General features: G+C 35.0%; 1 protein-coding gene across 1 annotated transcript in view; it reads left to right on the forward strand.

The window, feature by feature from the left end:
• Window positions 1-25,428, forward strand: part of LOC126971901 (ras GTPase-activating protein raskol) — a 184,980-nt gene that overhangs the window by 38,825 nt on the left and 120,727 nt on the right. Inside the window, exons 3-4 of the mRNA XM_050818415.1 lie at window positions 6,778-6,899; window positions 24,209-24,395. Coding sequence (XP_050674372.1) covers window positions 6,778-6,899; window positions 24,209-24,395 — 309 coding nt within the window. The remainder of the gene's footprint in view (window positions 1-6,777; window positions 6,900-24,208; window positions 24,396-25,428) is intronic.

A 25,428-nucleotide genomic window follows, 5' to 3' on the forward strand; every position in this document is an offset into this window, starting at 1 on the left:
AGAGTACAACAATGGACCTTATTTTGATTTTGGCGTGTAACCATAAGTAAACGGAAAGGCACTCCTAAGAATTTATTCATCGTTAAAACAATAAGCATAAGTACAATTAAAATGTAATATTATTGTGATTTTAACAAAATAATTTTAATAGTTTAAAATGGGGTATTTTATTTATAACTGAATTTTAAATACCAAAATTAAAGTTTTTATTTGCATAAATATGTTAAATTGTGTTATTAATGAAAGTCAAAATCAAAGTTTTTATTTGCCTTATCATGCTAGATGGATGTTATGATTTCATCAATATTATTAAATACATGTTTGCCACATTTATGAAGTGCAAATTTTACAAAATACAGTTCTAAATCTAGTTAAAATTATATCAATTCAACAAAATAATAATTTGTATATACGATGATCGAAAATATCATTATTTACGTATCCTAATGTATCGCAAATTTTTCGATACCATTCGAATCAAAATTGCTTTCTTATGGTAAGTACCTACCTACTGAATGTTATAGAATTTGTCACCACGTTCAAAAACTTGGAAAGAAGAATGTTCATTTACACCTGTTTGATTTTAAGAAAAGAAATATAATTTGGCGTTGTTTTACTGAAATTATTTAAAATACTATAAATAAAAACAATAATATAAAATAATAAATCATTTATATCAGATACTTAATTAGTACAACACAAAATCAATTCGTCATGTGATTGTGTTGCCAGAGTTTATGCCTCGCGGAACTCGTGGCGAAGTGATTTTATAAAACCCTTAAGATCACCTACAACATATAATTTTTGCATGATATGCCTATTTTATTGTAAATACAAGCCCTTTTATAATATTCAGATGCAGGCATAGGATTTTTGCTGCTGTATAGCGTCCAGCTAGTTGTAAATAATAGAGGATGACTCCTCATCTAATGAAAGCCGATTATATTCACCCTTTTAGCTTCACAATTAATGTGTCGGCTGCATCTGCATTCATTATGAAGCTTAACTTCTTCTAATTCATATGTAAATCTAAATATGGATTTAATTCGTGCATCCGTTGCTTTGTCGTTACTCTCTTTAGAGACAGTGAGTTTAATACGTTTGAGTTATGATGCTGTGGCGAAAAGTTGCATGAGGCAAAAAATATTTTGTTTTTATTTATTTATTTTCAGAACACATACAGTAATGCTTAAACATGCATTAAGTTATATATAAAGACCTGGCTTATAAATATTTATACCTAGTCTTGCCGTAAATACTGAAACAAAGAAAAACAATTTTTCTATTGCAAATAACATTTATTACTTTTACACTGGTGCCATTGTTTTAATACCTTTTTCACAAAAGTATGGCTTAATCACTCCTTCATAGCTAATACCCCACCAAACCATCACTAAAGTCGGATAGTGCCCACGTTGCACTATGTCGACTAATTGGGAAGTTTCCTTGGAGCTGTGAGCGGTCATTTTGTTTGTTAAAATGTTGCTCACTCGTAAAAAATTCTCATCCGTAGGGCTTCAGTAGTCGTTTCGATTTTGCTACCCTATTCTTTTTAAATTATGAGTAAAGAAATGACCAGTTGGCAAAGGAGCTTTGACATGGGGAGAATAACTGATAAGAAACTCCCAGACCATATTTTAATCACACAATAACAAAATTACTTAGCCTAATACAAACCAGACAAGAACCATGCATCATTATCTTCTAATCTGCTACACAATAGTAAGCCTTTTTGGCAAAGAAGCTTTAATATATTTCTTATATTTGTGCCCAAAAGAAAAAGTAATAATTCATTTAGGGCCATATCTCCATCCGAGCCACAAATAACATCAAACAGATCATCATCACAATTGGAGGACTTATTAAACCAATAGAGGCAAGTTCTCGTTGAGCGTGGTGCCACTGGGATTAATGTGTTTCATTTAAATCTATTAGAGCACTTACTCGTGTACAGATCAAAAAGCTTAATATAGCATTGATAAACCGATGCTCGAAGGACCAAAAGAAGCGTAACAGCTTCTCTCAAAATAACAAGCAAACTTCTTTAGGCGCGTTGGACAGTTTTTAGTAGGGACATATCTTATGAGTTCGCGTCACCGACATGCTCATGACTGTTGCGGTAAACAAATAATTAAAAACATATATTAATATATATATATAGCTAGGCACTTTTTGGAATTAGCTATATATATATTAATATATATATAGCTAGGCACTTTTTGGATGGGTGAAATCTCGTGAATTCGGGTCATCGATATGCTTATAGCCGTATATCTGTAACTATACAGCTGACGTATTGTGCAACATTAATGCTGTTTATATCTTATAAGTGAAATTGAATGGATCTAGTGAAATGTTCAATGTTTTTCTAACGTGCATCCGTTGCTTTGTCGTCGACAATTTAAAAGAAATGTTAAAAAACGTTTGTGTAGTAATGATATGTATAACTATGTAAGTATAATATAAATGACTTTCTTAATGATACCACAGAAAGGTAATGAAGCGACCGCCCTCAGGCTATTAAGTTATAAGTTTTAGTGTACGATATTACATTGTAACCATATTTTTATATAAAAAAAGAACCCCGCTGAGTTACTTGCGTCCGTCTCTTCTCAGGTCTGAGGCATACATTTTCGAATGGGTCGTAGTATTTGACTTTCATTATCTAATATAATATCTTATTCTGAATAAATATATTTGAATTTGAATTCTTAAACTTTCCAACACTAGAGTATGGCTTAAAACTCTAATCACAATGCCGAAAAACTCCACCCCGGGTATTTTTTTATTTTTCCATAAAATAATTGGTACTCGAGTACTACAGTGTGTACAAAGAACCCTGATTTTTTTACTGGCTCATCATTAGAGGACCTTTCTTCCTATGCTAGGTTATCGCTACGGTCTTGGACACCTGTATGTACATAATATTTTCTGAACTTGATGTAACTAAAATGTCTAGAGTTCTATTATAGTTGTCTATTATTTTTATTACGTTACATTTTAAATTATGTTAATGAGAATGAACATTCTCGCTTATTGTTTTTTTTGTTCAACACGGCGGTTATGTTTTCCGGTTCTAGTGTCAACAGTCGCTTGTTTCGTTCGGAACATTTGTACGCGAAAATAAACGTGTTGTTTTGTCTATACGTTTCTCACGGGCAAACAAAGAGAAACATATAAATTAATAAATCTTGCAAATAACTTAAACTCTACACATTATATGTAGATATTATTACTTATTCAACCTATTTTAACTATATTTTACGATAAAATATTCTATTATTTTGTTACTTAACCACACTTTTCGTAGTTAATGCTAATTAGCAATTATTTTCTAGTTTTAAGTTTGGTTTTCGTTAATTGCGTGTTTTTAGTTTATTTCTAACAATTTTTTTTTCGTCTTAAATCGTTGTAACGAAAATGCACGCGCCATAGTCTTAGGCAAAAAGTACCTACTGGGTATCGGACATCAATTATCGATTATCCCGAAGGTCCTGATAATAAAAATGGGACACACAGAAGACAGGACTTTTTAAAATATCTTTGTAGGTTTCCTCACGATGTTAGTATGTAATAGAATAGAAATATATTTATTACAATATTTGTGACAATAAAATAAGACAAAAAGCAATAATATTGGTAAATACGTCATGAAGCCACATCACTTTGTAAACGGGCTTTGATATAATAGGGAGAAGAACTGATAAGAAACTCCCAGCCCATCTTTTAAAACTAAGTAAAACCAAGAACCATTCATCATTAACTTCTATATAATCTACTGTACTATAGTAAGCCTTCTTTGTCAAAGAAGCTATAGTATATATTTGAAATTTGTGCTCAGTGAGTCCAATTGTATTGAATACTAAAACCTCAAATACGTGCGAAGGGAGAGATGGCTGGTTCATGCGTCAAATCGTGAACGGGTGCTGCTTGTGGTGGCAGGTCGACCTGTTATAGTTAACAAATTATTGTATTTGTTGGATGCAATTACTAATTATGACAGTGATCACGACCATCATGTTCACGAAGCATCCTTACACAAACAATTAATACAAGCTCTAACGTTTGCATGTTTGCTAAAGCATATTACAGCCATTGTAAAATACTCTTTTTGATTGAAAAGGGTTGCCAATGAGTTTCTTGTATGTTCTTTTCACGAGCTCGTGAATTATTAGTAAAAATATTTATAGTGACTATTCAAAGGCGCTTAGTTTAAGCCTAATTGATTAAAATTTTACATTGACTTTATGAAGGAGGCCTTAACCCTCGCTAACTCACACGGCACTGAAAGTGTACACTTTATTATTCTTTCTTCTTGAATTGAATGAATAAATTCATTATTAGGAATCACCGAAAACACATTGACAATGACGGTATATTTGTATCTACAGTTACGAATGGAGGTTCACTAAAAGTACGAGAGTTCGCAGTGGAAAGTTGTTGCTAAACTTACGATGTCATGTCACATAGAAAGCTACGTAAGGAGAGTACCGCCCGTTCAATTACTGGTGATCAGCAATAATGTGGACAGAAGATTGACGTTTATTAATGAGGTGATATCAGCTGTTTTGTGAGCTTTAAATAAATAATTTATTTGTGGTCATTTGTGATGTAACTAATGACTTGCGAATCGTATGTTATGAAACGAATTATAGAAGTTGCATTACAATAAATAACCTAATAATGTTGCCCCGACCATTAAATTTATTTAGTAGTTCATCCGCTGCCGCGGCCGGACCGCACCATAGTATCACGCACTCGGATGGTGATTGTCGTAACTGCTAACACATTTGTCCAAAAGATATAGTGTAAATGACAGTTTATCTACTATTTCAAAACAGAAGCAATAAAAGTTTTTATTTTGATATAAGAATTTCAAACTACCAAATGTGCATTAAAAAAAATCATAAATTTTTCAACGGCAGGATTAGCAGATTTTATTCCTACTTACTAGACAGTTGTTGTTGGTTTTTAGATAATTCACACTATATCTTTATTTATTTTTCTAAAGTTTCATCAAAATACATTCAGAATTTTTTGCGTAAAAGAGTAACAAACATATATCCATTCATTCTTACAAACTTTCGCGTTTATAATAAAGGTAGGATATAGAATATTATATAACAACTAATCAATAATGAAAAAAACATCTTTTAAAAGGATTAAAACCGTGTAATTGTAACTGTATTTTTAGATTTTGCGTAAAAGTTACATTTTTATTATTATTTTATCTAACCCGATCTTTCGTGATCTCTACGTTCAACACTATCACGTTTTCAGGGGGAGGGGGACTGCGGTTGACAGGAGTCGAGATAGTATTTGTCATATTAGTCATTATGAAGTCTAGCGCCATTTGTTGCCTCGGATGTGTTATTTGCAGTCGACAGATGATTTTTTTATCTACTTATAAATAGAACTGTCTGTATGTTGATAATCACGTCAAAGTGACAGGTTTTTGATAAATGAATATTAATGTTTATACAGTACTAATATCAGAATAAAATTGTGAATATATGAGAAGTATCTAAACTCTCTTATGAAAACTATTTAGATTTCCACCCAAAGACTTAAAATCCATGATATTTTAAGAAATGTTTAAATGTAAGAAATGTTTATAAAAAGGTTTATTGACACTTCGTCTAATAAAGTAATTTTAATTAACATACAATTTTCACATTCTTTTTTTCACTGCAGTAGAGAGTATTATTAATTCGTCAAATTTATGGGAGTGTAGCTTATATGCCTAGAAATACTTAAGTTTTTGTTTTGAAATTACGATTGTGATACCACACGCTCAGAGGCCCTTACTCACCATAAAGAGTGAGTGTTGTGTAGTGACGTCACAGCGGTCAGTGACTCCGCTCCGCAGTGTCTAGCTCTACAACTTAGTATGTCGGAAACTATGCATGCGTTTAAAATTTGAAGATTTTCTTCATTTCTATGGCCGAAGTACAGTGTGCATTTGTGATATTAACCCTTGTCTTAAATAGCTGTGTGGGTGAGATTGTTCAGGAGACCCCAGCAGATATATCTCCTTAAAATAAAAATCTTTTTAAAAGTATTAAAACGCGCATTGTGACTGAATTTCAACATTAAATAATGCGGAAATTAACAATACTTATTTTTCCGTCACCTTTCCGCGACCACGCAGGCGAAATGTCGAGAGAAATAACTCTAATTTCCGCCATAATTACTGTTAAAATGCAGTCATAATTACTTACAGTTTTAATACTTTCAAAAAGCATTTTTATTTACAAGAAATATATCCTTGTTTGCCTGCCCTCAAGATGTTTTTGTTTAAAAGTTTATCGAAGAAAATACAGTATTTTCTCTATCACCAGAATATCCCTAATTAAAAAAGAAATCGTGTGCGTGTCGGGACCCCCGACAGAATAGATAACTAAAACAAATCTAAGTTGAACTATTTAATATTGAAATTGTTTAACATGAGAAAAGCTCAGGTAATGTAAGGCAAGATTATGTATTAAAAAAATCTTTTATGGATTATAAAATATATTTTATTCTTAGTTACAATTTTTGAATATGAATATTATAATTTTGTGTATGTTATTAGTAGCATTATTTAATCTTATAAAAGTAACATTTGATTGATAAGAGTGAGATAGGAGGAGCCTGCCTACCGCTGCCGTATGCGTGATAGAAAGGGAAGCCAGACAGACTGGCGCCGTAACGCGTAACGTTACGAACAGGTTTACCCTCCCATTAAAAGTTATCACTTCAATAGGCTTTAAAATAATAATGATAACATACTTTCAGATGCTGCTACAATTGCAAGTAGCGGCTCCGCAGGGGGTATTCCTCCGTCCTGGGAGCCTTTCTACTGCGTGCTGCAGCAGGACAGGAGAATACTGACCGCCTATACGAGCGAAGAATTAGCTGTGAGTATCACTGTAAAGCCAATAAATATTAAAAATAAATTTATCAAACGAAATATATTTAATCACTCTCACTTTAACTATGAATTCACTTGAATTGGAATTAGTCTACTAATTTTATCACTTTCAGAGTAGTATATTATTATTTACGTCACTATACTAAACTATGATAAAAAACAACATGGCGCGTAACCGTAAATTGTGACGACATTGCTATAAAATTTCTCTCATACGTCGATAAAGAAGTTTCGCTTCAAAACTCTGTTGGTAAATTGCCATACCTATTTATCAAGACTGCTTATATGTATGTTTTAAACATAATCGACCTGGATATGTCTAAATAACAGTTGTGCCCGATTTAGTACATTTGCTAATTGCTGCAACGCATAATTTTCAAGTCACGAAAGTTGCGACGCTAAAGATGGTTCTCGCTTTAACCATATACCGACGTTATTACTGTAAACGTCTGTTGATGAATTAATCATCACGCCTACAGGTGTTCAGTATATAAATTCAGAATTCAGTCTGTGTGTACATTGTAATTGGATAATATTTTATATAGTACACAAAAATATATTTTATTGTCTGTCATTTATGACCAAATTTGTGACAATACGTTTATACGCATAAAACTGCAATTTTCTTGAACCGATACAACTGTCGAACCTTTTAGCTTAGGTATAGCAGTGGGAGGCTCCTTTGAACGGGATGTCGGTTAGATTATGGGTACCACAACGGCGCCTATTTCTGCCGTGGAGCAGTAAATTGTAAGCATTATTGTGTTTCGGTCTCGAGGGCTTTTCTAGTGAAATTACTGGACACCCTTTGATAGAATGTAAACAGTAACTTATGCTAATTGTATAATACCAGACGACTGAAAAGAATATAACATAAAAATGCGAAATGAAAATTATTTAAAATAAATAAGGCAATTGTAAATTATAGATGGTATATCTATTCAAAGTGGACTACATCTTTATGAGTTGTCAAATTGACTCAGACTTGTTTTCCGGTTAGATAGCCTGAAGTGGGGTCAGTAAACAGGACAATTAGATTAATTTTAATTGAAATCCCAATATAGAATGATTATTTACCATGGGAGGCTCCTTTGCACAGGATTCCGGCTAGATTATGTGTACCACGACGGCCGTGAAGCAAAAATGTGTTAGCATTATTGTGTTTCGGTCTGAAGGGCGCCGTATCTAGTGAAATTACTGGGCAAATGAGACCTAACATCTTAATGTCTCAAGGTGACGAACGCAATGCCACTCAATTTTAGAGTTTTTCAAGAATCCTGAGCGGCACTGTGTTGCAGGCTTATTTTCATAAAAATATATAAAATATAATAATAAAAGAGTTCTGGTTGGGTCACCCTTCGGATATGGAACCCTTAAAATCAAATCAAATCAGGCTTAACATCTTATATCTCAAGGTGACGAGCGCAATTGTAGTGCCATTCAGAAATTTGGGTTTTTCAAGAATCCTGAGCAGCACTGCTCGTCTCGTCATGTGTGTTCATAAAATCGATGTACTCGCAACAAAAAATAATGAGATTAAAACGTTGTCATTCTCCAGCAATAGTAATTTGATTTATGAGAGGAACGCCCACTACGTTTATGTCTACGACCGAATCGTGAGTTGTTCTACACGCGCTGATAATGATCATTGCTTTCAAATTTAATTTAAGCATTGGATAATCCTATCGGTAATTGTTTCTATCGGATTGTGTCATATGTTTGATGCTAGATGAAATACCTTTTACCGCCGCACTCATAGACCTTTCTTATTTTAGTGCTGTGGAATACTTAGCTAAGTATGCATTAATCTACTGAGGAGAGTTCTATCCCAGAATATGTTTTTCGTGAAATTCATTTCATTACAAAATATAAGTTACGCTTATAAGGCTCGAGCAAATGAACGTGGCAGTCGGCAGTAAAACAGGAGGTGGTCCTTCTTCTGTAGGTCCACAGATAGCGATGGAAGTCTTTCTCACTTTAGTTGAGGACGTCGTCATATAGAAAATGAGTGCACTATCAATAACTTTTAAAAATGAAATGTATTTATTGTAACTAATTACTGAATAATTATTTAAATTAAATTATATTAATGTATAATATAACATTAATTATTACAGAAATAGACTATACGTTTATCTCAATATTTACACGTCAACACCATTCCTTGCCCATTTAAGTATAGGTGCGACGATACTTTAAGTAATGTATTCCTTAGGCCTATTCAGGAATCCTTAGGTGACTATAGGAGTGAAAATTTTCAAAATCATAAATCTCTAATAATACCCTGTTTTCAATTTAAAAAGTAGCAACTTTGCAAGTCTTTGAATTTACAACATCTCGCTAATTTGCCCCTATACTACTTTATTAGTATACCTATTAAACGCGTGTGCACTATTAGTGTGTGTATTATTTTAAGGGCTTATTAATCTCTCAAAGTTAACTTATTAATAGATAAAAGTAACTTATTATGGTAAATATTAATAACTATACTCAAACAGGCGTAACAATCGTTAAATTCTGGTGTGATATATAAATTCCGTCATAATCAGCAGGCAGTTAGCACACGGCACTTTTGATTGGTGCTTACTGAAGCTTGTCGTCACTAACATGGCGACCTGTCCCAACCTCAACGCGCGGGGATTATACTTACTTCGGCTCTATAACCCTGTGTGAATATTTACCTATTCAACGTGTCCTTTTTATATCTCTGTCAAGATGACCATATCCTTGGCCTCCTCGGGTGTGTGAGGAACACACAGTCTTTGCAACGCAACTTGAAGACTCAAGTTGACATCAAGGCAGACGCCTCGATGTGTTTTCTGTCGGGGGATCCACCTATCAATATTTTTATAGCTCTTGAGGTACACACTCGATTTTTGTGCCTGTTTAAGTACGATTATAGTTACCTACCATAAAATGTAATTCTTGGTGTACACTTAAAAGACATAAAATGCATTTATTTTCTCAAAATTGATTCCATTAGAATTCTTTTTGATGTCACTTCTAACACTAGGACCGCTTGGGACACAAATGGCGTTCTGAAAGATAAGAAGCGCCGCAAGAAATGTTCCATCATTTTTGGGCTCTTTTTAATAAAATATTACAACAGTGTACTGTCATTGTTATTTCTATAAAATAATCATAATCTAGTCCAAGGCGGTCCCATATCACTTCGATATTCAGCTATGGAGTTGTAGGATTTACGACAGAGCCATTTTATATACAATACAATAAAACATCATATTTATTTATATAGAATTAGATAATGCCTAAACAGTGACTGGGACTTTATTATCAAAGTATATACATTTACTCTTAAAACAATTATATATCATATGAAGCCTACTAGAATCAGTTACAAGCAATCCCTTATTTCGATGGGTTCTTAAAAAAGTGACCAGGAAATCATGATTGAACAACAGGATGTCGTGGGTGCGAGAAAGGATATTCGGTGTTACAGTTTCCGACACTCATGAAGATATAACGCTGCGTCTTGTAGGTACACTAACAGCTCAGATTAACATATCATTGAGTAAATAATATTATAAATAGGTAGATTATACATGACGCAACTAGAACACTGACAAATATTAAATGGACACAAAATCTGAAATAAGTTGTCTCAAATTCTAATTTATAAAAATTTATGTTTGTTTATTCATATTAACTTAAAATAAATTTATTACTTGCACTTGCGGAAAGATGCAAAGTCAAAAATAAAATCGTTACAAAGTAAATAGTGTACGTTAGTTAAGTCCGGGAGAAACTTGTGTCTTCTATCGAGTCCTCTTTTGAGAAGGTCGCGGAATGGTGTTTACCCCATTCAATTCAATTCAATTAATTGAACCTTGTCCATTTTAACCCCCAGAAGACTCCACTTCGCGTTTACCACTAAAAAATCCCATTTGTCGTATCACTGTGGGCGCCAGTGATCACTTAACACCAGGTGACCCGTACGCTCGTTTGTCCTACTTTTAAGGACGCGTTTACGAATCCGACAAAAATAAGATATTTTTCGGTAGAGTTTGTGATGGAATGAAACTAAATCTAACAAAACTAAAAATTGCCACAAATAGATTACTTCTTTATCTCCAATTAGCGGGAAATGTTTCCTTTGAAATTTTGATATTTTATGACGTAAAAACGATTATCCGTTACCTTTTCACACAAAATTGACGAAATGGGGCTTCATTCGGGATCAGTTTTCTGCTACTGCTTACATAATTTTGTCTCTTAAAAATTACGTCAGGATAGCAGATATAATATTCTCAAAAATACGGGAAATAAATAAATGAAAACGTTATAAATAATCTCAGAAAAAAAATAAAAATTAATCGTCTAAAATTCATATATTTTTCTGATAAGCATGAGCTTTAAAGAGTGGTATTAAGGGTTATTTTATTTTGTCACTTCGTACACATTGCACAGAGAGATCTATCGAAACAACATCAGTCCGCGCTCGGCCGCCGTCGTGGGTAGTCACTGTGTCGGTTGTAAGTAGCAGCTCGTACTCGGAAAGATCGCTGTACGAACATGAATATTTTTTATAAGCTCTACAATACTGTCTTTGATACTTTACACATTTTGTACGCAGTCAGATTTAAAAAAAATTATGTTTCTGTATTTTTTTGAAGAATTAGTGATTTATAAAGTTCATCTCTAAATATAAGGTCTATATCGAAATCTAAGATGGCGCCTATGAAATTTACCAACTTCTCTTCATGGGTGTCATTTTCATGGTTTTCGCGGTCAACAATATCGAATATCGGGTCAAAATCGAAATCCAAGATGGCGCCTATGAAATTTACCAACTTCTCTTTATGGGTGTCATTTTCATGGTTTTCGGTGTCAACATTAACGAATATCGGGTCAAAATCGAAATTCAAGATGGCGCCTATAAAATTTACCAACTTCTCTTCATGGGTGTCATTTTAATGGTTCTCGGGGTCAACAACGAATATCGGGTCAAAATCGAAATCCAAGATGGCGCCTATGAAATTTACCAACTTCTCTTCATGGGTGTCATTTTCGTGGTTTTCGGGGTCAACAATAATGAATATCAGGTCAAAATCGAAATTCAAGATGGCGACTACGAAATTTACCAACTTCTCTTCATGGGTGTCGTTTTCATGGTTTTCGGGGTCAACAATAACGAATATCGGGTCAAAATCGAAATCCAAGATGGCGCCTATGAATTTTACCAACTTCTCTTCATGGGTGTCATTTTCATGGTTTTCGGGGTCAACAATAATGAATATCGGGTCAAAATCGAAATCCAAGATGGCGTCTATGAAGTTTACCAACTTCTCATCATCGGTGTCATTTTCATGAATTTGGGGTCAAAAATAACGAATATCGGGTTAAAATCGAAATCCATGATGGCGCCTATGAAATCTACAAAATTTTCTTCATGTGTGTCATTTACATTGTCAAAATTAGAATTCATTTATTAACGTAAATTTAAATTATAAAAGGCCTGTCTAACAATATCCCACATGCTAAATTAATTCTTCATTCCCTAAATATATAAATATTTACGTTTCGACTTTTCACCCACAATATTTACAAAACACATTCTGTTACCAATCTAATTAAAAATCTCAAAATTTGATTTAGAAAACCTATCTAATGATACCCTACAACTACTGCAAAAAAAATTTCATCCCCTTTTTAACCACAAGAAGCTCTACCCTTCTTATCAATTATTACCACCATATTATGTTAAGAAGAGTTATTTCAATAGGTATTGTAATCATAAGGTATAAGCTATTACATAAATGTAACGTATATCTTCCTTAATCCCGCATTATTTTCAAAAGACCAAAGGAAATGTCATCTGATCAATCAATATCAAACCTGAATCTAACTTTCGAACACCTATCCAAGATACCCCACAAGGTAAGTCTCCAGAATTTATTTCAACTCCACTTTTAGGCGAGGTGTCCTTTGGGGGGAAGCTACCTACCTACCAAAGCACCAGACAACACAAAAAATGGCGTGCGTACAAAAAGTACACGTCAGAAGTCAAACTTATTTGTGAAAACCATTTTTTAAATTACGTTTATCTGCTCTCTAACTTAACTTACTGTTCTCTAAACCAATTATTGTTGAATTTTATACCCATATTGTTGAAATAATAATTTTGCGCGGCGGCCATCTTGGATTTAAAAAATGATCCCAAAATCGTTCTCTGCACCCTCGAGAACCTCGGATACGATACCCATATTGTTGACATCATAATTTTGCGCGTCGGCCATCTTGGATTTCAAAAATGATCCCAAAATCGTTCTCTGCATCCTCGATAAGATACCCATATTGCTGAAATCATAATTTTTCGCGGCGGCCATCTTGGATTAAAAAAAAACTGCGTTTACTGCACACGACGTTATGCGACAGAATTGCCATCTAAAGTTCTAATATACTACTAAATTAATACATCAACCAATTATCAAAAATACATAGGTATTAAAAAAAAAACAAAATTCAAACATGCTAAAGTATCAAATTCATTTGATTCCCGCAATTAACTTTAAGTACGTGTATGTGTTTGAACGGTGTCAGTGTAGTGGTGCGATTCGATACCTCTCTGTTTTGAGAACGCGTCCTTAAAACAATAAAATATTGACACATTCTATTTTTAATAAAAATACATTTAATGCAGTTTGTAATATTAACTAAGAATTATAGTAAAAAAAACAACTAAAACTATACACATTAAAATGAAATACATGAATTTTAAATAAGAGTTAGTTCTATAGCCATAACTTTATATCGCTATTTTTACAGTGTATTTTTTATCTGTAATATATTTCTCTTGTTCGCCTCACTAAAAGAGTATATTTTTTATGTTTAATAATATAATAAAATTTATTGAATTAGGCGTTACTTTGCGCAAATTCATAATTATAGAAATGATTTAAGTTTTCTTTAGTGTTAATTCGGCCTGAGCTTCTCAGTCTCGTGCCAGATTTTGGCGAGACAACACGTCCTGAGGATGTCTCGTGTAGAGGCAAAAACACGTGTCGAATTGTTTTAAAAACAAATATTGGCGGAATTAACACTAAATAAAACTTAAATCATTTGTATAATAATATAATATCTACTACTAACAATGTATTGCTGCTGTAATAAAATATGTATTTTAAAACTAATATTATTTTATTTGCACGCTTCTGGACAGACTTTTCTGGGATTTTATATCGAGAAGGTAAGCTGTTTTTAAATACCACTAAACATATTATATTTTATTTAATTTTTAGCTCATGAGGTAGATATATATGGTCCAATAACTACTTATCTTTATGTATTAGTTTCATTACTGCTAATGTGACAGGCAGCTATAGACATTTTTTTTATTTATTAAGTAAACATGGACATTTTTGCCGTATTTGTCGTGTTTTAAATCTGAAAAAATTTTCCACCTGCGATTCAAAACGAAAAATTGAAATATACTTAATGAGACTAGATTATCAAGAAACTAAAAACATCATTCAGACAATTTTATAAAAATGATTGAAACACACACACACATTGAACCTTCATTATTGTTCGTTAAGAAGTTTTTATTTTATTTCATTTATTTTAATATACTAATTTACTATTATTTTTCTTCTATTTTAATACTATGTGCCGCGAGTCAAATAGAATAACTATTTTTTTTTAGTAGCTGTGTTTCCCGGCTTCTGTTTTACAAGTACCTTGCTTAGTGCAGAGGCACCACTCAGCACAAATAGACAACAATGTACTCAAATATTCACAATTAAGATTAAGTATATCGTTTTAACTTTAATCACTTTGTATGATGTATCTTAATTTTAGTAATAAATATAATATTATTATTATTTAGCAAATAGGTATTCAATCGTATCGTATCGTATTCTCATTGTCAAACAAATTAAAATTGTTTAAAATGGCTTGTGTAGCATTGATTCATTCATGCTAAAATAATTAACGGTCATATCATTTCTAAATCAATAATGAACTGTGAAGATACAATGGATTGCAGATAGTAATCGTTCCTCGCTATATATGGTTACATTGGCCTACCAGTTAATGTTGTTTTTAACACGTGTTTCAGTCAAATCGCGACAAGCGCCCTACTTTCCTGTTAGGCAGTAAATAATTCACTGGTTCAGTATTCGTGTTACTTCGTAAATACACATACTGATGTCATGCTTAATTTGTATTTTAAGGATGTTGTGCAATTTGTGTGTGCCATTAAAATTGTGTATTTATTAAATATGGGGACAAAGATGTCAGATCTGAAACCTTGATTAAATATACCTACATAATGATGAAAATATACACTTGGACTGAGTGCTCCCGGATGAATACTCGGACGCCTCTCGTATAGTGTAAACACGTGGTCTAAATGAACTCTGATGACTACTCCTATGCTATCTAAAGGACAATGTGGGGTACCACAAGGGTCTGTTCTTGAACCCTTTCTCTTCCTAATTTATATAAATGATCTACCTAACCTAGTAGAAAAAAAACACAAGGTAGTATTGTTTGCGGATTGTTATGGGGCAGTGCGGCCGATATTATTACCATACTAGCTGGTCAGCTAGTACTACAGTATATATATCTGTATATAATAAATAAAATAACGTTTTTTATGAATTTGTCAATAATATATCATAACATCAAGAATAACTTCGTAAAATATGCAACATGTTGTCGTAATGAAATTGTTTCACAGCAAAACTGTCAAACTGTGCGTCAATAAATTCTCTCATAGAAATTATGTATGGACACATCAAAAGAAAAACAAATTTGTTGTTTTTATTTCATTCCGAGCATTTTCCTATTTATTCAACTTCCTTTTAAACCTTCTCTGGACTTCCACAAATAATTCAATACCTAAATTTTCCAAATCGGTCCAGCCGTTCTCGAGTTTTAGCGAGACTAACGAACAGCAATTCATTTATATATATATATATATATATATATATATATATATAGATTTGTACTGCAGAACAGAGGTATTCGCGCTTTTTATAACCTAGGTCCTAAAGAATCATTAAGAGATTTTTTTAAGAAATAAACATTTTGACTGTTGCTTCTCAATATAACTGCCGGCGTGCGCGGTTTTGTTACCCGTCTCGTATAAGCTTGATTCTTAAGGTCATAATTAGTTTTCAGTTTTCACTCGTAAATAGAAATAATTCTTTTTTAAGAATTTATTATCATATAGCCGAGTGCCTTGTGACTCGGACTTCTGACCTAGGTGTCTCGGGTTCAAATCTCTGCAAGTTTTTAGGCCATTTTTGTCTATTCCACATTTCATACTTAGTTTTTCTTCTAAGCGTAATGTATTGTATTATGCACTAAATTGATTAACTAATATTAATGTAAAACTCTCGAGTAAGTTTAAATATTAAATCGTGACCAATGACATCAGTACCATGTGGTTTTTCGTTGATTTGCACTCCCAGGCGGAGGATGTGTATTTCAAAGCAGTAAAAAGATGACAGGTTTATTGCTGGATGGTAAAAATCAGTGAAGGGGCGAACAGACGCAAACAATATTAACTATTCATATGTGTGTGACTCATTGTAAATAAAGAATCTCAATAGCTTTGAACTACATACTGTGTAATAATATTATAATCACGCGTTCCAACTGTCATTGTCTTGTCATACGTCACTACTGCCACTTCTAAACGCTAGATGGCGTTGTGAGATAAAATAACCAATGGAAATATTGTTATTAATTAAAAAGGTTTACTCTTTGAACTCAACCATCGAAGGGGCCTATTACGGGGCCTACTTGCTGGTTGTTTATTTTAATTTTTTTCGGGAGATAGGACACTATTCGCTGGGTTGTCTGTCAGATATATTTATAACATGGTATTTTCTGTCGTCCGCGTTTTCTCGGGACCGTTGAGTAGCTAATATTAAATAAACAAAAATGCAATAAATATGCCCGAGTTCAGTAGTTGTCGGATTATAACCGAAGGAAAAAACCGGCTATACATTTATTTGTTCGATATAGATTGTTGACATAGACTCTGACGTCATAGAAACGCGCAAAAGAAGAAGCGTTTAAAATATTTTTCCCGCAAAGAATATTTATTTTTTAATTCAATAAGAATGTTCGTATCAATAATTTGATGTGTTTGATAACTTAGATTGTGAAAATCTAATTTGAGTATTTTTTAAAATCATGCATACCCTATTGGAACCGTGTATTCACACCTGCGTATCAAAAATCTCCAACAAAAGTACATTCTTTAAATTCCTTTCAAGCTACTATTAAATCAATCAACGTATCTTGCGGTAAAATAAGTTTCTTATTTAGTTATTTTCGTCGTGCTCTTTGGTCTAAAAATAACCAGCTGACTTGAATAAGAATTGCATTGTTTTCCATTAAGTGGTATTCAATGGCGTATCATACATCAGTAGAACTTTAATTTATGGTTTTGTGCGACGGTATCTCCTATTCTAAAAGCAATGGAAACTGGATTCAAGTTATTGAAGGCCTAGGACGCGCCGATTGTGCCTTGGATACTTGAACCTCTAGAATTACTTGACTTTATCAATCTGTAATACAAAAATAAACGCCGCGCGTTGGAACAGTGGCAAAGAATAAACCTAGTCTTGCCATAAATACTGAAAAAAAAATCTATTGCAAATAATATTTATTACTTTCAAAATGTGTTAGTTTAATACATAAATATAATACAATTAAAAATATAAAAGCATATTTGAAGTGATCTCAATTGGCTGGAATACAGTCCTTTAAACGTTGAGGCCAGTTATCAGTAGAAGCATGAGAAAATTCTTCACTGCCAATCGTACGGATTGTTTTAGGGACTCCAGATTATTATGGCGTTTAGAGCAAGCTGTACTCTCTAAAACTGACCATAAATCATATTCCAGCGGATCGGGACTAGGCGACGGCCAGTCTTCAGCTCTAATGAAGTTCGAAACGTTCGTTTCCAACCAAGACTGTGTAGACCGAGCTTTATGACCCGGCGCGCGAGTCTTGATGGAACGACCATTCTTGGTTATTGAACACGGTGTTGTTAAGGGGCTTCACTACCTTCTCAAGAATGGTATCTTGATACACTTGTGCCGATGTTTTGATACCTATTTCACAAAAGTATGACTCAGTCACTCCTTCATAGCTAATACTGTGCTAATACCCCACCAAACAATTACTGAAGTCGGATAGTGCCCACGTTGCACTCTGTCGACTAATTGGTAAGCTTCCTTAGAGCTTTGAGCACAAATACGGTCATCTTGTTTTTTTAAATAGTTGCTCAATTCTTTACATTTTCTCATCCGTAAACAATTTTTTTCTGTGACCTCCTCTGTGGGCTCCTGTCTCTGCAATTAGATTAGACCAATTAGTTGGGTCGGCCCAGCTCAATCCATATGTTCAGAACACTCCTGGGGTGTTCGCAGACTTCTCGGAGCTACTTCGTTTTTACCAAGGCATTTGCCTGTTGGTTTGCTACCCCCGCACATTCCAGGATTTTATGAGTAACCGATTCGTCTTCGGCCAGACAGCCTCATCAATTAGGAGTGTTTGATACGCTGATTTTGAAAAGGGGCTAGTTTTGTGATGTGTGACAACGTGCGAATAATATACTCACCTCAGAATCTGGTAACGGTTTTGTGGTTCCGTTTTTAATATTTCTTTGTTTATCGTCTTTCTTGTGTATATACTGTTTAGACAAACAGATTGCATGGAGCTGTTGGTAACGGCCATAGACTATCAATATACTAACATATAGAGAAACAAAGTGTGCAGGAGAGAAGAACATTTCTTACGGAGATACAGCAAGATATTTAGGTTAGCGAATCTATTGTTACTGTAACCGATTTTGATTGGCAAGTCGTATACAGTCAGCCACTCTTGACATTAGCTCCTTAGTATGAGTATGAAACAACTACCTAACACATTGACATATCAAAATTTGTCACGCAATATGAAGCTATCAGTTCGTCTATACGCGATTATTTTCTAAGTCTAACTTTCGTGAGATATTATAAACTATTTGTCTAAAACGACTTTACTCACTGTTTGTCGTCTGAAACTGTTTGAGACGAGACTTCACCGCGAACTTACTACACTCACCCTGATGAAGGACATCCGACTGGTCCGAAACTAGTCGGCACCAACTCCGACAAACCGTGAGTAAATCCGTTTAAGACAAATAAAGACATTTCACTTCACTTTAGTCAGAATTTCTATCAAATTTTATAATCACTCGGAACAATGCGTTACAAGAAGACTTTATTGTTTGAAACAAAAGCGATTGAAAATAATTTGTGAGCCAGGAAATGGTGGCAGAGTCACGAAAGATATTGCGAATGTTGTATCGGCTAAATGTTCGTGATTGAGGTCGCTCTGAAATCGTTTCCTTCAAATGCAAATCAAATCAAACGCTTTGTTTTTCGTAGACTAAAGTCATTGTAATAATTAGAAGTTGATACTGTGGTTGGTTCAACAAATTGCTTATGTTTTCAACGAATGTTTAATTTGAGACTTCTATTTCGGTAGGTATAGTATTCTTTTTTCTTCTTTCTTTCTAAAGGGCCGGCAGCGCTTTTGTGTTTCCTCTGATGTTGCAAGAGAATGTGGGCGGCGGTAATCACTTAACACCAGATGACCCATACGCGTGTTTGTCCTCTCTTCTATTAAAAAACGTACTTAATTTGACAAATTTTAGGTTTAAGGGATTGAACAAAATACGTAATAATATCGTCTTTAAAATTTTTCAAATTATCTTATACTTCTTAGCACATAATGCCGGTCACACGGGCGCCAATATCTACCGCTAAGCTGTAAGCATTAACCTGCAAGAGTGCAAGCTTATTGTGTGAAGGGCGCCGCGGCCGTAGCTAGTGACAGTCATAGCTTGTGACAACTTAGAATATTGACACTAATTCTAAGCTAGGCAGCTATCGTACCAGGACCGTAAAGTTATCGTTCATGGATCAAAATTGTCGAACACAAGACATAAATATAATAACAAATTACCTAAAATGTGACAGTAAACGAAACAAATCACATTAAACGACGATATCAATTATCAATCGCTTATTGGCGGACAGTAGCAAGATTAACCAATGAAAGGATGAACGATGTGACAGATGTGAGCCAATAGATGGCGCTGACTGCAAAAATACCTGTAATTGTTAGCTATTTGGCTATCAGTATAATTTTCAAAATATTTTATATTACCTATAATAGAAATTATCACATAATCTGCGTACGATAGTAGTGTACCATCGTACGTTGTTATGAAATTATCGTACGTTTCCGAACTCTGGCTTGTGAAATTACACATAACATAATATTGTCACAAAGTGCGCAAAGGGTGCAGTAGCGATGCCGCTCAGAATTTCGGTTTATTTTTAGAATCATGAGGCACTGCAATGACAAATCACTAAAATCTTGCTGGTCTCGTAATTTTTTTCTCATATATATTTTTTTTCACTTACTGCATAAATTAAACGTAAATTACATCTTTGATTAAATATTCAACGAATATTCATTTATGTGTTGCAAAATACTTGAAGTCGACAATAATTTATTTATTTTGTGTTAAAGCTATTTCTTTTTTTTTATGGAATAGAGGACAAACCAGCGTACGGGTCATCTGGTGTTGTGTTGTGACCGCCGCCCACACTCTCTTGCAACACCAGAGGAATCACAAGAGCGTTGCCGGCCTTTAAGGAAGGTGTACGCGCTTTTCTTGAAGGTACCCATGTCGTATCGTCCCGGAAACACCGCACAAGGAAGCTCATTCCACAGCTTCGTAGTACGAGGAAGAAAGCTCCTTGAAAACCGCACTGTGGAGGACCGCCACACATCCAGATGGTGGGGATGATATCCTAACTTGTGGCGTGTCGTGCGAAGGTGAAATTCGGCGGCAGGAATCAGGTTAAACAGCTCTTCGGAACACTCCCCGTGATAAATGCGGTTGAAGACACACAATAAAGCGACGTCTCTACGCAACGCCAAGTGATCCAGCCGTTCACAGAGGGCTAGGTCCCCGACAATTCGAGCTGCTCTGCGGTGCACGCGGTCAAATGGATCGAGCTGGTACTGGGGTGCGCCAGACCGGAGATGACAACAATACTCCATGTGAGGCTGGACCTGCGCTTTGTAGAGCGCAAGAATGTGGGCCGGCTTGAATATTGCCGTGCTCGAGATTTCGAGACCCAGTATTCCGATACTAGGCCAGGCTTTAAGGGAAGTGTTCTCCCCATTCCGCGTCCTTCTCGAGAGAGGACTCGATAGAAGACACAAGTTTCTCCCGGCACTGGTCGACGTTTTCCCGAGAGAGACCTGCATGACCCGTGTATACGGCATCACCAGTGCTGTCGTCTGCGTAGCAATGTTTGTTGGCGGTGTCCAACATATCATTGATATGCAGAAGAAACAGCGTGGGAGATAGCACACAGCCTTATAGCACTCCAGCGTTCACGGGCTTGGGTTCCGAGCAATAACCGTCGACAACGACCTGTATGCTGCGCCCAGTGAGGGAGCTGGAGGTCCACTTGTATAAGCTCTCGGGAAGCCCAAATGATGGAAGTTTTACGAGGAGCGCCTTGTGCCATACACGATCAAAGGCCTTCGCTATGTCCAGGCTAACTGCCAGGCCTTCCCCCTTGCTTTCAATAGCCGCCGTCCATCTATGTGTTAGGTATACCAGAAGATCGCCAGTCGACCGACCATGGCGAAAGCCGTACTGCCGGTCGTTGATCAACTGGTGACCCTCAAGGTATACCAAGACCTGGCGGTTAATTATGCTCTCCATGATTTTGGAGAGTAGGGAGGTAATAGCAATGGCCTGTAGTTTGCCGGATCCGAACTGTCTCCTTTTTTTGGGATCGGATGGACAAGGACTGACTTCCACGAACCAGGGACTACGCCTTTTCATTTCTAATTATGTAGTATATATCTATTTGTTGTCCTATTTATGAAATAAAAAATAAAAGCTTTAAAAATATCCTCTTGTAATTAATTCGTCGTAATTAAATCCACTGGTTTAAATAATACAAATTAATCAGGATAGCAGACTGTACCACATTGTCGCAATTAAGTTCCGCGATGACCTAAATGATTTACGAAGAACCGAGCGGCCGTTTGGTGACGTCATCCGGGAACATGAGATTAGTATACAAAGCTCTCGTGTGTTGCAACTGGCGACCAACTACTTGTCTCAACCATAGACTTAGGCTGGAATCTATAGAGTATACATAGACTTCGTTCAGAATTTACTTCCGTAACACTTAGCTCAGTATGATAAAAATCTTTTGCATCGAGCTGTCTTAGCTTAAGCTCAGCATAATATCAGCTGTCAAATGACAACGAAATCAAAGATTATACTAAGCTTCGACCCTAGAGTCTGTATAGATCTCAGCCTAAGACCTATTCTGTACAAAATACGTCAGTATCCATACCTACTCTGTGGTACAAGCGTAGCATCGGCTAGACAGTTGTTGAGTAATGAATTCATAGACTAAATTGTTAGAGCTAATTACTTGTATCTACTACTATAGTTGACAGTATTAACTTAAGTTGTGCTTAACTTTTTTAAACTATCAGTTGTCTATCCGCGAGGACCTTTTATTGGCTTTGTGTTTCTTTTATTGCAAATTATTGTACGCTGTTGGTCTTCCCATATGAAATAAATAATTAAAACAAAATAGCCGTAGTGACAGATTTTGGATTCCTTTTCTATAGTGTCGGTACATGTTTACTATTTTCGAAATTAACTTTATTTGCTTTAGCAATAACATATTCACAAATTATTGCAATTTTCTCAATCTACTTTGAATGACGCGTGAAGACTCTCGTAATGGCAGCCGCTTGTGACGTCTTGCCTCAGAAATGATTGAAGTCTCAAGTTTGCGCTTTTACCATTTTTAAACACATTTTTCATATTTTCGTGAATACTTCCCTGGAAGCCTCGCCTAATATCGGAATAACGGGTCCCGACTTACCGAGCGATTGCCAATTCCGTGGTCATCTTGGAGGCAGAGCCAAATTGAATTCAAAGAAGCTGAGCTTCATAAATAGAGCATGGAAATACATCAAGTCGGCCCACATTTTAGCGCTCTACAAAGCGCAAATTCGGCCACATATGGAGTATTGCTGTCATCTCTGGTCTGGCGACCCCTTTATCCACATGAAACACAGAGCTGCTCGAATTGAGGGGAACCAGGGAACGGTTTGATCACTTTGCGTTGCGTAGAGACGTCGCTTCATTACGTATCGTCTACCGGGAGTTTATCAGGGGGAGGTCCGTAGAGCTGTTTGATCTGATTCCTGACGCCGAAGCCCACCTTCGCAATGCACGCCACAAATCAAAATATCATCCCCACTAGCTGGATGTATGGCTTTCCTTTACAATGCGATTTTCAAGGATCTTTCTTCCACGTATAAACTAGCTGTGGAATGAGTTTCCTTGTTCGGTGTTTCCAGGACGATACGAAATGGCTACCATCAATAAAAGCGCGTATACCTTTCTAAAAGGCTGGCAACGCTCCTATAATTCCTATGGTGTTACAAGAGAAGTATTACTGATTATTATTATTACTGAGCCACGGCATGTCACGACATCATCCACTTTAATTGGTGTTTCAGTTAACATGGCTAATTGCCCTATTTTATCCGTTTATTTTATTGAATATGATATAAATTTTAATCTTAATGTTTACATTAACACAGGGTATTCTGATCATATTTATTACGATTAGATTATATTTTTTTTTACATTTATTCCTTGATGCTTCAGGCAGGTGCACTGTTAAAAGCCGCAACCCTTTTGAGGTTCCTCTGGTGTTGCAAGAGTTTTACCATATAAAAAATAGGCGCATTTTAAAATGAGCACAAAGGCACTTCAATAACCCGAAACCCAAATGTTAAAACGCGTTTTATGTCCGTTCTCTGTTCACTTAGTACAGAAAGATAGTGTATTTTAAAATAAAAACTTAACGATCCATAATGTATAACATGTAAGTAATAACATAAAAGGGCAGTGCGTGCTCCTCATGGCGCTATTTATCGTTTTCTATTTGCGGATGACTTCAGGCAACTTTGTATCACCATTCATTCGAATGTAATTAGGTCAGATGCAGTAATTCACGTAGCTTGTAAAAGTATTACATTAACATACTGCCGAAATGAGGCGAACAAAATGGATTTGTTAACAGTAATTAATTTATTTCAAAATTGAGAGAGAGAGGCTCCTTACACCCGCGTGTAGTATATTATGTGTGTAAAGTTACGTGCAATGCACTTATACCTAAAGACATTTTTTTTTTCTAGGCACCAACTAGTAACACTGAATATTCGACCAGAAGTCTACCCCGAGTAAGGATTGACAGCGGAACTCAATCAGTGAACGGAGGAGTAAGACTTCGCTGTTGGGCAGCACCTCCCTCTATCACCGAAGAAGAAATAGAAGATGAAATTGATGACGATGCTGTATCTCTGCGGGCGCTACCACTTAACGGTATGTAGTTCAAATTTTTCACAGTAGCGACATCTAGTGATTACGTTACGCTTTAGGTGTATGTTTTAGTTTTTTAAGAATACGATAGGTGGCGGGCGTCGATGTGTTGATCTTCAGCTACTCACACATAGGTGGCGCTTGTTAGCAATGAAGATATTACTTGTCAGGAGGTTTTATGTACTTGAAGAATAAAATAATGATTTATTGATTTTTAAGATTTTTTTAGTTTTTGTTGCTAATTAAATATTTAGGAATGGTGAGAAAATGTAGAAATGTTGAAAATTTTATAATTGATACAGTCTATATATATAGTCAGTCACCTGTCTTAAATATAACTTAAATCTTATACATCATTTTAATTATCATTTAACTAAATAGAATAAAAACGGGCATCTATTTTATATTAAATATTTTTCAAATTGCTGTTATATTATTAAATCGGTTTTGCTTTAATACTCAGATTTTTCCAGACCAATACGTGGTTTGATTTTTTTTATTTGATGGACGTAGTGAACATTTTCATGTATATTTACAATGAATTATTAATGAAATAGAGCCAATATCAGTCGCCTCACGGTTGCATCACTCACTTATAAGTAATGTCCCACATAGGACAATAGGTACAATATTATTATATTCGGCAGGCATTGTCCGGCAGGCGAACCCTTCCCATCTCTCTAATTAGGTCTTACCCTTTTTTAATTGACTTCGTTCCCTTGTATTGTTTGCGACAAGTTACGCCAAGTGTACCTACTCGTATACGTATTAATGCTACGAATTCACACATTGTGTTATTAATACCCGAAGTAAGGTTATTCTAAATTTAAAACTTTTTGTCTCTATCTTACCTTTGTCACCTCAGACTTACATGACAGGGAGATTTTAAACTTGGAGTAACTTTACTCTGCGTCTATTTATAAGATAGTATGGGTGTTTAACAAAATTAGTTTAATTTTATTAAACAGTGTTAAACACTCTGAAGGTAATCATGTACTAGTATTTACATGCAAGGATAACTTAAGTAACTTATATA

Source organism: Leptidea sinapis, chromosome 24 (assembly GCF_905404315.1).
Source record: "Leptidea sinapis chromosome 24, ilLepSina1.1, whole genome shotgun sequence".
Classification (NCBI taxonomy): Eukaryota; Metazoa; Arthropoda; class Insecta; order Lepidoptera; family Pieridae; genus Leptidea; species Leptidea sinapis.